The sequence below is a fragment of the Perissodus microlepis genome, chromosome 2 (genome assembly GCF_051167445.1).
Source record: "Perissodus microlepis isolate ML-2025 ecotype Zambia chromosome 2, ASM5116744v1, whole genome shotgun sequence".
In the NCBI taxonomy this organism is placed as follows: domain Eukaryota; kingdom Metazoa; phylum Chordata; class Actinopteri; order Cichliformes; family Cichlidae; genus Perissodus; species Perissodus microlepis.
Genome location: NC_140462.1, coordinates 2,871,159 through 2,887,902, shown reverse-complemented (window position 1 = coordinate 2,887,902; position 16,744 = coordinate 2,871,159). Strand labels below are relative to the sequence as shown.

General features: G+C 42.3%; 2 protein-coding genes across 2 annotated transcripts; one reads left to right on the top strand and one right to left on the bottom strand.

Moving 5' to 3' along the window:
- Positions 1-1,497: 1,497 nt before the first annotated feature.
- dcps (decapping enzyme, scavenger) lies at positions 1,498-5,299 on the bottom strand. Its single transcript, XM_084940166.1, has 6 exons — positions 5,059-5,299; positions 4,641-4,791; positions 4,414-4,559; positions 4,215-4,328; positions 2,922-3,032; positions 1,498-2,810 (listed from the first exon to the last, which is right to left on the bottom strand). The coding sequence occupies exons 1-6, from the start codon at positions 5,260-5,262 to the stop codon at positions 2,544-2,546; spliced, it is 993 nt and encodes a 330-aa protein (XP_084796292.1). The 5' UTR covers positions 5,263-5,299; the 3' UTR covers positions 1,498-2,543.
- Positions 5,300-6,575: 1,276 nt separating this feature from the next.
- Positions 6,576-16,744, top strand: ids (iduronate 2-sulfatase). The gene is made up of 13 exons (XM_084940157.1): positions 6,576-6,770; positions 7,144-7,280; positions 7,362-7,539; positions 7,650-7,738; positions 8,375-8,575; positions 10,545-10,715; positions 10,815-10,941; positions 11,495-11,653; positions 11,925-12,031; positions 13,916-14,032; positions 14,453-14,563; positions 14,766-14,891; positions 14,967-16,744. The coding sequence occupies exons 1-13, from the start codon at positions 6,695-6,697 to the stop codon at positions 15,045-15,047; spliced, it is 1,680 nt and encodes a 559-aa protein (XP_084796283.1). The 5' UTR covers positions 6,576-6,694; the 3' UTR covers positions 15,048-16,744.

Genomic DNA, 16,744 nt, shown 5'->3' with positions numbered 1-16,744 from the left:
AGTATACTTAAAAGAAAAAAACCTGGAAAAGCTTTCGAAACAGACAGTTAGACGATAATGAGAGGATTAGGATCAAGTTACATTAAACAGCTTCCCCTTCAAGTTTCTATTAAGCACAGGTTGTAACTTATTAAGGCTGAACAAACCACTAAATGGTCTTTGACGTGGGTCCCAGTAGACTGGTTGCTAGGCTAAGGAACAAATCACAGGACGGTGTAGTATCGTTCCTGTTGATCAATTCGCATTTTTCCAAGGGACACTTGAACGCACCTTAAGCACGAACTGAACACCGCCCAGCTGACTTTAGATCAGATAAGAAAATTATGTCTGCAAGAAATGATCTTTTAACAAAGTCACAGCAGCTCAGAGAGGCAAACTGAGGTGTGTGTGTACAAACTCGCAGTATACAGCTCCGACTGTCAGCGGGGGTGAAGGGGAGACACAGGTGTAGCTACGAGGCACAGGTTCAAATGAGCGCAGTACTTCAGATCCAAAAGTATGTATGTGGTGTTAAGTTAAAGAGAACCTGCTATGCTTATTGCTAGCTCCATTTTTCATTGTGTGTGTATTATTTTTATTCTCGGAATGCTACAGCAGCTTTGTATGACAATTCGATATAATCCTTATTTGTCTCATACTGACCCCCCCCCCCCCCAGTTCATGGAGCCTCCTCTGACTGGCTGCTCCTCTCAAACAGAAGGTTCGGTCGCTTTAAACTGAGAGTTTCGAGCAGTCTAAAGCCTGACCTTCAGGATTACTTCTACTGTACATGCACTGACCTCACCACTTGAAACACTGTTTAATATGGACATCAACACTGTTAAAGTGTATATATGACAGAAAATGAACGAAGTGCAACTTCATTGCGTATTTTGGTTAAAAGTGGTTGTGTTTATATGCAAAAGAAGGTTTTATAATTTGCTTTCTTTTATGACAAAGCGAGAAAAAAGTGAGACTCATGATATTACCCAGACTGGAGATTTAGTTTTACAGTCTAGCACATGCACAAGAATGTCTTATCATCGTAGGATTTATACTACCATCTAGTCCAGCAGCTGAGGAACTGTGGCTTTGGCTTCTCTGCTGTTATACATGTATTCCAGTTTTATGATAAAGAAGCATGTCCAAACACGCTGCCAACAGTGAAGCTATAGAGTGCCCCCTGTTGGACAAAATGTGCAACATCAACCATCACAACATGCTTGCATGGGTTTCTTCAAAGGCTTCTTTGCATTTTAATTTTTGACATATCAGTCATTATAAATGCAGATACAGATGCAGCAGCTAACAGCTAATTTTGGTTGTTGGTATTAGTTGGGCTCTTGGACTGTACCAGTTTAGCTTTCCATGATTCACAGTTTAAAATTGTCCGTATAGATCTTATCCCGGAGCTTGGTGTAACCCCCTCTGTTCATTATGTCAGAAAATAAGGCAAGGATAATAGGCCTGGTTATAATAAACCCAATTATGTCTTTGAGGGATTATTGAAACCAACACTGCAAACTTAATACATTTTATTAAATTGTTAGAAAACAAACGTACTTTAATTTAGTTGACAACATTCAGTCAAAAAGCACATCAAACACACTGATTAAAAATGCTTCATCTACTGTTGTGTTTTTTGATAGGTTTGTAGCTTGAACCTATTCGCTGGAACGTTGAAGACAATATAATTACACAGCAAGCAAGACATGAAGTAGGCAAAGTTCTTCATGTTTCTCGTGCACGGGAGAGAACCGGACAAACGCCGTTCCTTCGCTTGACCCCAGTTGCTCTCGTCCGCTCCCCCGTAACACTGCTCTCTTATTGAGGTTACATGAATATGCATAGGTTCATTAACATATGACGTCTACATACAAACAAAGAGTACCTTGCCTGTGTGTGTGTGTGTGTGTGGGGTCAGAGTGTGACCCCATAAATGACTTCCCTAAACCTGCTGGTCTGGAAGTCCAGCAGTTCATCTAAACAAAAGGCACTTAGACTAAAACAGATATAGATACGTTTATCCTACCATAAAACAATAAGAGAAGGTACGACCTCTTCCCATGCTCCCAGGATGTAGGTGTTTGCAGACTATTAAGGATCAAACCTCTACCAATCTAAAACTAATTATAAAACTCTAAGCATATATAAGTAGATATTTCTAAGCATAAATGACAATCAACAATACAAAACCTAACATTTTTAATCACAAAAAGACTAATAACAATTTCTGACACGACTACAAAAAAACATCAGAAATATACAAATTACTTTTGAAAAAACAGAAAAGTCATAAAAACAGACTACAAACCGGATCAGATGGGAACAGAGCGTCAATAACGTTGTTCTACAACATGATGAACAGAGCTGTGAACTAAGGATGATCCAGTTTACAGAGACAATATTTGATATGGATTAAAAGTTATGGGCTGGAGTAGCGTGAACATTAGCATGTCAAGCCAACTGATAGCATTCAAAAACAAAAACAAAAAAAAAAGCTGTAAAGCTCACGGTTTGGATGGAGAGAGAGAAGCGGTGGATGGTGCTCTGAGTTTAGTTCATTACAGCCTCCCTGTCTCCTTGAACTTACTGAGCAGTCCATCATCTGCCCTCAGGGGGAAGTAGAGTGTCCGGGTTTTGTAATACTGGGGGTCTGACTGGAGGTTCTGGATGACATCAGCGATGAGATGGGCTCGCTCCACACCGCAGCCCGGCGCGTCATAGCCCAGCTTGGTGAAGTGGACGTGCAGGTGGTAATAGGAGGGCTGGTAGTGCAGGTAGACTCTCAGCTTACTGGCTGGAAGGTTGTAGCGCTGGAGGATGACTTCCTAATTTACACAGATATCATCGCAGAGAATGAATGAAGCCACATTGAGTAAAGATGATTGATATGCATATAGCTCTCTTTAACTGAGACCTGAGGATCACTTTAATCCCACCTTTCCTTTCTGGAAGATGTTCTGCAGCAGCGGGACATGCTCTGATGTCAGATCTCGAAGGCTCTTGATGTCTCTCTGATGTGCTATTGCAATGAGGTACAAATCATCCACCTGAAAGAAGACAGATGTGCTGAGGCTGTTAAGTGGTCTAAAAATCCAAGAACTCGCCATCCAGTAAGCTTTTGAGTAAAAAGCTCCAGGGGCTGAAAAATGAAGCTTATACTTCTTTGAATGGCTGCTTGAAGCTGGCTCACTAAGGAGTTAATCCACAGTGACCCCATGTTAGAGAATACAATTTCAGAGCAAGGGAGTGAATTTCTATATAGCTAACCAGTTTAAATTGCATTAAGGGTTGTATTAAGTTATGCAGTATTGGTGCTGTGGCAACTTTAATTGACAGGCAGATGCTTTTTCCAGTATATTCGCTGTACTGTATCGTACGAGTACATTCTAGGGAAGTTTTTCACTAGCAAAACTTGCCTTGCTAACCAAGCTAGCCAGTCCCATGGTTTAGTTACTATGACCTGAAAAAAGCGACTCAGCCCAAAAATGTCATTAGGAAGGTTTTTCTGAGGTCACAGAAGTGGGAACTTAGGGCCATTTTTCCATAGATTTCTATGAAGTTGCCCTCTGCTGGCCAGTATATGTGCAGGTTTAATCACACCTGCACATATACTGTGTAAATTTACACTCTTAACATGAAGCCTTAAGCCAAAAGACTTACTATATCAGTTACACTGTGTGTCCTCTTCATGAACTGTAACCAGTGTAGGGCAAGTTCATCATAAAACTCAAATAAGTTACTTTGTCCAAAGTTTCATTTTCAAAAGACACATCAGGTTTGGGATATTACCATTTATCACAATCATTAAGGAAAACTGTAGATCGATCAGTCTAATTGTGTTAATCATACAAATAATGGCAGACTGTGATTTATTTACTTATTTTTCAATAAAGGGAATATTGCATGAAGATGTTCCATAAGCACATTGGTGCACTCCATTTTGGGTTTTTGTGCTCAAGCACATTCTTTCCAATCTTACCACTTTGCATCTAAATGTGTATTATAGCGTTAAAATGCTCCAGCCTGGAGTTGTCATGCAATGCTAAATGAAATATTACAGAGGTACAGAAGAATAGTGTTTGTGCCACTGTAAATATATGATTGTGTGCATAGAAATGAGGTCTGCAAAACATGCCAGAGCTTTAGTGTAAAATCATGTTCTAGTTTATTCTGGTTGATCAAGAGGTTTTAAAGTCAGTGAAGCAGTGTCAACATTAGTGGCCTCTGACCTGTTTTTGGTCCCACTTGAAATCCGGAAGGAGGACAAAGCCGACGTCAGGATCTGGATCTTCATAAACGATCCGTTCAGCCTCTGCCTTCTTCTCCAAGATGTTGTAAACCCACTGGAAGGTAAAAATCAGGGAAAAGTGAGCAGAGTGCACTCCAAAGAGCAGGCTGGAGCAGAAGAGGTACTCCAAAGAGACTGACCTGCACACTAAAACTCTGCTTCAGAATGTGGGGTAGAGTAATATTCTTATAGTCTTCCTCCGTTTCCTCGACCAGGAAACTCTCCTTACGCTGGTATTTCTTTATATGCTTCTCGGTGGCTGGACACACCACTGTGGTCTTAATCTCTGTATAACAGAAACAGGCAGGTTATCTGACTGACATCACATAACATAACATTCAGACAGTTTACTAGCGGGGGACCATACCATTGAGATGAGGGGGAGCTTGGAGCCGATATGTGCTGTAGATGTCGTTTTTCATCTCCAGTTTGAGTGTGGAACCACTAAAGAGCTCAGCCAGTGAGTCTTCTCTGATCGGGGTCTTTTCAAGAATAACCACAGCATCCTGATCTGCAACCTTAAGATCATAGTAAGATACCATAAGATCAAAGTTCCTATCGGGCCTGGTTTGCAAAAAACAAAAACAAAACAAAGGACTATTATTTTGAAAAGTCAAACCGGAAGCTAGTGTGGTACAGTTCCTTACAAATCATTCAAAAACCACTTTCAAAAACGGCTTCCTTTAAAACGCCGCTTGCAACTCTGTAACAATAGTTACAAGTAACAAATAGCTGCATATGGTCTGCACACTGAACAACGGTAGCTAACTTTGCAACAACGCTACCTTTCCGTGGATAAAGATGTTTTTCTCTCGGGCGGAGTCACTCAACACGCTTGAGGTTTTGAACCCAGACAGGACATTTTCCTGGACCGACTCATTTCCATCTTCTCGCCCATTCTCATTGTCAGTTTTCCCCCTCTTGACGTCTGGAGCTGGTTCACCAGTTTTATCGCTGTCGAGTAGACGTTTGGCGCTCGTGTCCGCCATGTTCAGTGTCGCTGCTTCGAAGATCGTGTATTGTAGACGATGTTTTCACCCCGACTCAAAAATAAATAATATTAAATAACAAATATGCTATTAAATGCATGTAAGATAATATTAAGAATGTATATTAACATTGTTTTCATTTTATTATCTGTAAAATGTAATAAATTGATATTTGTATTTGTACTTATTGACTTTAGTATTAATTCTCCTGTTTATATAGTTTCCAGTTGGTTTATTTATTTATGTAGTTAGTTTTTTTTTATTATTTTGGATTTATGATTATTATTATTATTTATTTTTAACATCAGACTTCAGGTGATTCGAGTGGTGGTTAGCTAATATATCTGAAAAAAACCCCAAACAAAACAAAAATATGTAAAGTAAAAAAATAGATCTGGTTATTTTTAATAATAATAATAATAATAATAATAATAATAATAATAATAACAATAATAGATTGCATTTATATAGCGCTTTTCGAGACCCTCAAAGCGCTTTACAATTCCACTATTCATTCACTCTCACACTCACACACTGGTGTAGGCAGCTACAGTTGTAGCTACAGCTGCCCTAGCTGTGGCTACAACTTTTTATAGTAACTCTCATGTTTGTTTGTTTTTTGAGTTGTTTATTCAATAATTAAATGACTGTAACGTCAAAACAATGACTTTGGGCGTTTTTTTTCTCTCACACTTAGCAAACAGTAGCTTTCAGGGAATGTTCCCTATAGATTTTGCAAAATAAATCAATCAATATATTTGAAATTATTTTTTCCCGCAACACTGCAAACACTTCAGCTTTCGTTCTGTTTGTAGGCAGATCTTTCTTCTTTGGCTCTGGTACCATCAACAGCAGTTTCTTTCTTTCTGTTGGTAATTCGGTTAATTTCAACAATGTCAACAATGTGCGGAGTGAGACCTCTCACTCGCCTCCTATTTTTCAGTTTCGGATAGAGATCATCGCCCCTACTTATTCTATGAAAATGAAAGCTGTGAATTTCTTCTATCTCTTTTAGGGCTACCTACTCCTCAGTTGTTTTCACGGCTCTGTAATTAAACTGTATTTTCTTTATTCTGAGCCTGTTGTACAAATGAAGCTACACGGAGGCTGACTGGCAGATACTCGGGATGTAACTGATTTGTTCCAACGCAAAAGTTTCATTAGACTGCGGCTATCATCTCATTTTAATTAGACTGGGTGCTGGTATTCAGCGGGACATTTAATATGACTGACACGTGACTGAACTCATCAAATGAGCCGCGGGCGCCGAGGCCGTAGCCAATGAAGAGTGACAGCTGGTTAATCAGGAAGTAATTAAATCACTCAAACGGGCACGCTGTTTTGTTTTGACGGGAGTGCGCAGGACGGAAGTTTGAACAGCAGGAGGCTAACGTCAGGATATCGCGCTATAGCCGTTTTTGGCTCCTCTAAAATGGACATATTTGTCCTGAAGTGTTTTTTCCTGCTGGTCCTTCACACGTCGACGTATCCTGCTGCCGCGGGGAGAGGTAGGTGGGGTTTGGACTTCAGGTGTAATCTGATTGCTGCTAGCAAAACTTCATAGACTTTCTAATGACTGTAACTTGGTTAACTTATATTGGCTGTAATGAGTGCAGAATATTTATTGACTCAGTGGCTGGTGCTACTGTTGGCTGTTAGTTTAATTTAATTTACCAACTGAATGGCGCTTTGTTTGGTATGTTTTTACGCGTCCAGCTTATTTTCAGGTGCAATTTTTAAGTTTCTGTTCTTGGATGTTTAAATGCGCTTACTTTAAGGTTACTTTAGTGTGACTCTTTCCTGGAAACTGTGCCATAGCGCTCCGTGGCTGATTTGAGGGCGTGGAGAGAAAGAGAGTAATCTGTGATTGTTTGCTTTCAGAGAGGAAAAATGTCCTTTTCATCATGGCAGATGATTTGCGGACATCTCTGGGGTGCTATGGGGATCCGGTGGCTAAATCGCCCAACATTGACCAGCTGGCATCCAGAGGCCAAGTCTTTCTCAATGCCTTTGCGCAGGTCAGTTGCATTGTTCGTGTTAGCTGTGGTGAATTGAACTGCATTGCTTAACCTCACTGGATCTCTCTTTTCCTCTCTCAGCAAGCTGTGTGCGGTCCCAGTCGGGTATCCATGTTAACCAGTCGCAGACCGGACACAACCAGGCTCTATGACTTCAACTCCTACTGGAGAGTCCATTCTGGAAACTACACGACCCTGCCACAGTACTTTAAATCTCAAGGGTACTTCACTATGTCTGTGGGCAAGGTGTTTCACCCAGGTAGGTTTAACCAGGTGCATTTTGAATAGAAACCCACAAAGAACTGCACATGCACCACTTTCCAGTAGAATAGCTGTGAAAATAATGGTTGTTTTTTTTCCACTCTGTAGGCATTGCCTCCAACAATACTGAGGACTATCCTTACAGCTGGTCCATCCCAGCCTATCACCCACCTTCATTCACATATGAGAAAAAAAAGGTACGACTTTCACCGTGTTGATTATAAAAGGAGCCTTTCAAATGGAGAGCCTGTTTCTCAATGTTAATGATCCTTTAGCACACCGTGATTCATCAGTTTTCGAGAGGTACCCCCTCAGGGAATAATTCACCTGTGTCAGAATACACGCTACCAACCAGTTACCTCCTGGGCTACACATGCAGTGTCATGTCCCATTGTCTGGGGCAGCTGGAGAAGTTTTAGCATCCCCGAGCGTGTTATTTACTTATTTTCTGTTGTCGACTTAAACCTGGGAATATCTAAAGTCTGTGCTGAGCACAGACCTTATTTCATCCATCTAACCAAAATTCCAGGGATCTAAATTGGTTTAGAAAAAAGGAACTGGGAGTATAAAGTGCAACTCATTTCCTTGTGACTCTTTTCTGTGGCAGAACTTTGATTCTATTTATGACTGAAAACTGTTTTCAACAAAACCTCTAAACGCATCATCTACACTGGGTATCAAACTGCTTCTAGCAGCTAAAGATGTCACTTGTGAACTGATGGAAAGTACAGCAGAGCCCAAAGACATTGGTACATAAGCAAGTCGATTCTGGAGTCTTTGTGGCCACAACACAACTTCAGATGTCACATAATTTTCATAAACGTTGTTTCCAGATGTGTAAAGGGAAGGATGGGAAACTCCACGTCAACTTGCTCTGTGCTGTGAATGTGACCGAGCAGCCTGGGGGAACCCTCCCTGACCTGGAGAGCACAGAGGAGGCGGTGAGGTTACTGAAGAGTCGAGTCAACGATGACGATCCTTTCTTCTTGGCTGTGGGTTTTCATAAGCCGCATATACCTTTTAGGATTCCACAGGTTTGTCACTTGTTATCCTTTCCTACTGTTCCTCTGGACTGCTTGAACTCTACTGTACATGTTGGTTAGCTACATCACTACAGTTACAAAGTATTGATATGACTTCCCGGTGACTCTTCTTCAGTCCAGTCACTTAATACTTGCAGGTTTCGCATAACTCAGTTTCTGACTTGAACTAAGACTTTATAAGTCAGATGAATCCTCTTATATTAAGCACTGAGGAGTAGAGCTGCACCATTATGGCCAACATGATTATCCCCATTACTTTGATCTATATTGAGATCCTGAATATTTATTATGATTATTCTTTTATTTTTAGTGACAAATAGCACTTTTACAATGTTGCTGTGCTGCATTCCTGCTAATGTGCAAATGCTAAATTCAGTCAATCCCTGAAGGAAAATATAAATAAAAAAATTGCACAAAGTGAAATAAACAGGTCACTGCTTTCATTTTTGCACTGTGGTGTTTAAACATGTTTCTAAATAAAGTTGCAAACGCACTCAGGCCGAGTGAAACAAATCTTTTGTTCTGTGAGTTGACCGTTTCCCTGAAGCCTTCAGATTCACCGCGTTTAGTGGACGTGATTGCGGCGGTGATTTCCGTGGGTCTTTGTGAGGTCGATGGAGTGACGAGCTGTCCGGCTTGTGTTTATGAACACAGCCATAAGCAACCACTGCACTGGTGGCAGTTTGATTGGTGTTTGTTGCTGTGTGTTGCAGACGCAACTCTGCAGCTTTCTTTATGTGATTTGTTGTTGGTTAGTAACGCTTGCCCTAAATCTGAAGTATTTCCAAACGGTGGATAATGAGCCGCTGTGTGCAAGAATGGTCCTCGTCAGTGAACTCGCCGAATGATGCGGTTTGATTGAAAGGCTCATTGTCCTTATAAAAACATGCACAATCGTGTCAACTTTAATGTCAAGGATCAGATTTGAGTCTTTGCCTACAGTCCACGGGTAAAACTGCAGTTCACTGAGCCTGAAGGAGATGCATCGGCTCAGGAGAAGCATGAAGCATGCCTGGTGTTTTTGACATTCACATGGTTGTGCACCATGAATTCGCCCTCGAGGGTCAGGCAATTCTGATCTAAGCTGTCAAAGGGAAAAGGTTTGTGCAGACGACCTGAACTGTAGCAACCTGCTGTTCAAACAAAGGATCTCGCTGCTGTCCTTGACACAGTGAAGGAGCACGTCACAAATATGTTAGATATGGTCTGTAGCAGCAGGAGAGCTGGGACTGCTGTATAGCTTCACGAGACGATAACCCTGAAGAAGATAAAAGGGACATCAGAAGCATTTTGAATAAGTGTGGAGCTTATTGATTGCACTTTATATCACTATTGTAGCTCTAACTTTGAATGAGTTGACCAAGATCAACATGATGTAGTGAACCTCGACTCAGAGCAGTGTTTTTAACAAGATGCTACTAATTTTATTTCAGTTGCTTAATATTTTATTACTCTAATACTTGCTAAGTCTTGGAGTTTTGTAAGACCTGACTACAGAAAGCATTCAGTTGAATATTTCGCTCATACTGACGGAGTTATGAGTTTGCACAGTCCTGGAGTGAGCACTACAAGTCTGATTGGCAGCACTGAAAAGAAACGCAACGACTGCTGATGGAATCTGGGTTATTCACACCACAAACAGTAACTCACTGATGGTATACTCTATGCAATTCAGTTAGTCCTCAGCCCCTCAGGGAACAGCCTGTCCTTAGCACAAAGGTGGCTCAGTGTGTGAAGAGTGGAAGATATTGTTCTGCTGCTTAACAGTAATGTTCGTTTGGACAAAAGAAGCCTATAAGAATATTGAAAACAATAAAGTACAACTGTAACGCAATAAAAACCAATGAGATCGATGTCTTGTGGTGGGTCAAAGGCCAGGGAGTGTAAATTTGTTGAGACGAGTTTTAAAAAGAGGAATACGTCTAGACCCGAATCAAATAATTCTGAGATTTTTCCACAGGAATACCTGACCCTGTATCCTCTAGACCAAATGACTCTGGCCCCCGACCCAGATGTCCCTGAACGCCTTCCCACTGTGGCCTACAACCCCTGGACAGATATAAGGAAGAGAGACGATGTGCAAAAACTCAACATTAGCTTCCCCTACGGATCTATACCGAAAGACTTCCAGGTATGAACCAGCTGCTCTCAGCACCTCCAGTTTGGTTACCCTGGTTGTTCTTCCTGAAGCGAACAGCAACACTGTAGTGTTTTATATCCTGTGTTCCAGCTGCGTATCCGTCAGCACTACTATGCTGCAGTTTCATATATGGATGCTCAAGTTGGTCGGCTGCTCAGTGCACTGGAAGAGCTGGGGCTGGCAGACAACACTATGGTGGTGTTCACCTCTGATCATGGTGAGGAGACGCGTAGCTGGATGAGATGTAGGCAGCTAATGTTAATCAGTTTGTTTTGTTTCTTTCTTTTTAAGCGTTTAGAAAAATAAGTTGCTAAAATATCTTTTATCAGGCGTTCTGTGCAAATTAAACAAAATATGGTTTATTGAGCTTGTCATGTTTATCTTGCACCACCAGATGGCACTGTTGTAACAGCAAATTGTGCCATGATTTGTTCCCATAAGTGTTTTTTCTACTCTCTCTACCCTCAGCTCTTTCTCTGCACCACTTACCTTTTTTGTTTTTTTTCAGCTTTGTGACTGGAAAACTCTGTTCTCTTTTAATGTCTCATTCAGTTGAGAGCACTAGACTGAATCCTCTGTGTGACTGTTTGATGAATCACTGCGTAAAGCCCAGTCAAATGCCATCATTTTCATGACTGGGACAAACATCAGTCAAATGTGTTGCCTTAAATGAAAAGTATTATTTGTATGACTGAGACTGATCAATTTCTTTGTCTCCGGTTTGCCCGAGTCTTAATGAACTGTGTGCTACTGGGTTTCTGTTGCTGCAGGTTGGTCACTGGGTGAGCATGGTGAATGGGCTAAATACTCGAATTTTGATGTCGCAACACGCGTACCTCTGATCTTCTTTGTTCCTGGTGGCAATGAAGCCGGTACATCAACCTTCCCGTTTATAGACGTCTTAAGGGAATCTGTGCACAGCATCAAAAGTAAGACCCCCCCCCCCCCCCCCCCCCCCCCCATATTATTAATAATATGCTTGTTTAACATTAATACAGTCTTTGATTTCCATATAGAGCTTAAAAATGATTTACACAGGGATACACTTTGATATTTTGCCTCCACAGAGCTTTTACTTCAAATGCAAGTGATGCAATAATCATGAAATTTAAGTGGAGGATGTTTAGGAAATGGTAGTGGAGATCTTGACTGGCTTCGTTTTTAAGGCGTCTGTAATTGGGTGACTTTTATCTGTCTTAGGTGGCAAAGTCAGAAGTAGGCTGGTGGAGCTGGTGGATGTCTTTCCTACTGTGTCCTACCTGGCCGGCCTCGAAGTTCCCGTGCAGTGCCCTGACATTTCTTTCCAGGTATCAGGATATGAACATCAATCTGTTTCTAATCACAAGAACAAATTGTAATCTGTCTGCAGCTTTGACCTGGTTACCTGCAAAACGGATGATATTCCCATCAGCCTTGAAGGCCAGTGTGCTCGGGACAGCACCTTTGTGCTGTCAATGCGACTTTAGTTGGATATGAGCGCCTGAAGTGTTCATGTCGAGCTAGATTTTTCTTCAAAGTAGAAAATACCACAGCTGGTAGAAGTTCCTGATGCCTATAAGTCTTTAAAAAAAACTGAGGTTTATTAAAACTGAAAATAAATTGATGCTGTGAATGTCTGCTGAATGCTAACATGTTAATTGTTGCAGTAAGTGTGGCTGTAATCAGACAAACCTCTGCATCACTGCTGCAACAGAAGAACTCTGAACTCTGTTTTCTCCGGGTTGCAGCAGCTCCGTCTGCGTAATCTGTGCTTCTGCATTCATATCACTGAAATGGCCTCAGATTTTTCTCACCATTGTTGTTGCGCACTGCAAAAGTGACAGCGTTCCCACTCCCAGGCTGTACAGTTCGTCGGCACATATGCGAAACAGCTGAAATGGTTCACACGAGTCCATTAGCAGCCTCACTACGAACACGCCGGACTACTACAATCGGCTTTCATTGATCTTCAGACTGTGTTCATACTACACTCTCTGCCTAACGAGACCAGAAGAGAACTCCATCCATCTATCTTCTTAACTGCTTATCCACGCAGGGCTGCAGAAGGCTGGAGGCTCTCGGAGCTGACAGGGTGTGCCCTATCATTCGGATAGGTCGCCGTTCCATCTGGACTCTAACACAGAGAGGCAGATAATCAGGCAGCCAATTAAGAACCATGAGTGGGCCTAACATGCTCGTCTAAAGAGCGTGGGGAAAGCACAGCACCTTCTCTCAAGCAAGTGTCTGCTGTTGTGAGGTCTAGTTTTAATCAGCTGCGCCTCATTTCTAAGGCTAAGCGCTATATTCCGCACATTGACCTGGAAAAACTCATTCACGCATTCGTGACTTCCAGGTTGGACTACTGCAACTCTCTTTACATTGGCCTTTCCTCCACCCTTCTCGTTAGATTGCAGACTGTCCAGAATGCGGCGGCACGCCTTTTGACAGGTAGCAGGAAGTTTTCTTCCATCACTCCTGTTCTTGCTGGCTTGCACTGGCTTCCAATTAAATACTGTATTCAATTTAAAATATTACTTTTCACCTACAAAACCATTAATAACTTGGCGCCGAGCTACCTCAATGAGCTTCTCAGGTTACACACTCCTGTCAGAGCACTTAGATCCGCTACCCAAATTCTTCTGCAGCAACCTCGTTCTCGGCTGAAGTCTCGCGGTGACCGCGCGTTTGCTGTAGCTGCCCCAGTCTTATGGAACAACCTTCCTGTTGCTATCCGGACGTCTGACTCTATGCCACTGTTTAAATCACGGCTGAAGACTTATTTGTTTAATCTTGCCTTTCCACCTAGTTAACACTTGGTGTGCGTTGGTACATTTTTATCTGTTATGCTTGTGAACTACTTTTATATCTTATGATTGTCAAGGTTTTTATAATTGATACGTGCCAGGTCCTTTCTCTTTTCCCTCCCATCTCCCTTTGCCTATTTTCTTCTTGTCAAGCACCTTGGTATACCCTTGGCTGCTGCTGCTGCTGCTGCTGCTGCTTCTTCTTCTCCTTCTTCCTTCTTCCTTCTTCTTCTCTTCCTTTCTTCCTTTCTTCTTCCTTCTTCCTTCCTTTCTTCTTCCTCCAATCGGAGTTCAAATGACGTTGCGTTAATATGACAAAGGAAGCCAAAAGACAGCAGGCATTAATGTGATCCAACTACCCCTGATATCGCCTCCCTTCACCTGTTTAGCCCGTTTTCTTGCCTTCAGGTGGAGTTGTGTACTGAAGGAGAAAACCGTGCCTACGCTGCGCCACAAGGGCGACGCGAGAGGACTCCAGAAGATGTAGCTTTCAGCCAATATCCTCGCCCTGCTGATGCACCACAGGTAGGTAGTTTGTTTCAAAAAGGGGGAAAAAAAGCTCTCATTAGCCAGCTAAGGTTAACTCATTATTTTTGTATCAGTGTGGAAGTAATTGCAGAGCAGAAGGCAGGCATGTTATTAATACAGACGTGTCTTGATGCTGCTTTAATAAGTTGATTATGAATTTGCAGTTAAATGTCTGCATTTGCAGAGGTCAGCCACTGACGTGTGTGTGTGGGGGGGGACTGGAGCCGCCATCAAGCAGTCGTTGTATTAAAGTATCCAGGCCAGTGCTGCTCCTGCTGTAGGTTAATCTCTGTATGCAGGAGTTTGGCAGTCTGTCTGCAGCTGGCTCGCAGTTTGAGCTGGCAGCTGCAGATCTGACAGCGCTGCATGAGATTTCTCCAGCTCAAAGATGCTTTAAACTCCAAATTCTTCCCTTAGGAGAACTCTGACCTCCCTGACCTCAAAGACATAAAGATCATGGGTTACTCTCTGCGCACCTGGGACTACAGGTACACTCTGTGGCTGGGCTTCAACCCCAAAACATTTCAGGTAGGTAACCACAAACTCATCCCGCGTAACGGTCGTCTTCCTTTCATCAGCATCGGCCTCTTTATTCTCCCCCGAGTGAGCGCGTTAGGCTCAGCCTGGGGAGTTGAACGTGATGGATCCATCCATCTTGTCTCACAATATGTTGGAGACGGAGAGAAGCAGATTAAATTTGTCTGTATCATCCATCCCGCTCTCCATCCAGGTGAATGTGTCTGACGTCCATGCTGGGGAGTTGTACATGTCAGCAGACGACCCCGGTCAGGACAAGAACATCTTCAATAACTCTGATTACAGTGAGATAATGAGGAAGACTGCCAGCCTTCCTCAGGTAAGTTGGATTTTATAGACGTTTCTCCTCTTAGACATTCATTTACTCACTTCCTGACCCGTGGTTGTCGTCCAGACTGTTGGTTTGCAGATGAGAATGAAGCTGCAGTTCCACTACCTCACAGCGGGGATGAAAACGAGCAGAGGGAAGCCATGAGGACGGGAACGAAGCACAACAGATGGGGACGAGTAAAAAGGGACGATGGCGTGAAAGGGAAAAAGGCTTGAACATGTAATTTGTGTGCACTTGGTTCTTCAGGCTGATGTTTGTGCTTGAGAACTCGTTGGAAGGCAGATCTCATGCTTTGACTTAGAAAACATTTCAGAGTGGAGTCCATGCTTAGCAGAATAGTTTGACGCTAACAAAAAGAAACGCGCCTGTTTGCAGAAACTTGTAATTCATACATGATATGAATGCAGATACTTTATTTTAACCAAGCTCACCATATTTGTGTTACCAGTTAACCCCAGAGCTGGCTTGGTTAGTAAGGTACATCCTTACATGATTCACTGACACGTGTGGTTGGAGGAAAACTGGGCTTAGAACAAAATGTACTCAGTGGAGAAATGAACATTTGACTCAAAGCTGCAGTTTGAAGCCTTAATGAAATGTCATCGTGTGAGTCACGTTAGGATTGAGCCACCATACTGTGGGCAGAAGCAGGGACACCGGTTACCAAACCTTTTTTCTTTTTTGGTATCAGCGTGTGAACATGTTTTTTTTCTTAAAGTTGGGCATTTTAACACGGGAATCTGTGGCAACAGACACAACCTTTGGAGCCGGCCACAAGTGCATTTTTGGTATTTGCTTGTTTGCTTCATTTTCCCCCCATACAGCTGTGTAGAGTTGTGTAGAGGAAGTGTAACCTTTGGAGCTCGAGCTGACTTAGTCACCATACTAAGAGTGTCCCGGTTATTCAATCCAACTCTATTTTCCCTGGAAAAACAAAAGCAAACCATCATTCCTTTAACACGTCCCATTAAACCCACAGGTGTCTGTGCAGCTGGACCACTGACGGGTTTCTGTGGAAATCTCCACCTCAGACTAGATAAACGTGGCATCTGGAAGTGTTTTCATTTAAAGGAATATTGAGGAAACTAGCAGAACTCCTTTTAATCAATGTTGACACCCATGTTTGACTTCAGTGTACTGGTAAACTGCTTTAAGGGGAAGTCTCTCAGAATAGCAGCCGATAGGGACTTTTGTACTGTAGTGTTAAACAATATGACATTTCTATTTGCACTTGATGTTACTTGCAGCTATTTGCCCCCACCCCCCCACCCCCACTCGTAAACAGTCAGTTCAGATCAATTCAGAGACCTGGAATGAAGGGAGTAAAAGCCACCCATAATTAAATGCAAATGAAACAGACTGTAGCTACATTTACTGTGGTTCCAGTGCGTGAACACTGTGCCGTGATAATTTAGAAGAAAGCAATTTCAGCTTGAACTTCAGGTCCAACAATGAATGGAAGGGATTTGCTCTGTCGACTTGTATTGTTGGCTGCACCGGCGTCATGTTAATGAGATCTAAATGAATCTTTTATCATCAGCTGGCTTCTGACAGGAGTGAGGATGTGGAAGAAATCTTAAGGTGGTTGCAGTGATTCGTCTGTCCTGGTTTCCTGTGTGCTGTAACACGCCAAATCTCAGGAACAGTAATAATCTGTCAGTGCAGACTCTCATTAGCATTAGAGCATCCTGAAGAGTTCTTTCTGACGGGGGGGGGGGCACAGGATTAACCATATTTCAGGTTTTGCGAGAACACACTGTGTGTATATTTGTTTATTTTGATTATTAAAAATAAGAATAAAAAAAATTGTTGTGCGTGAGAATTAAAAGTTTGTGATCACA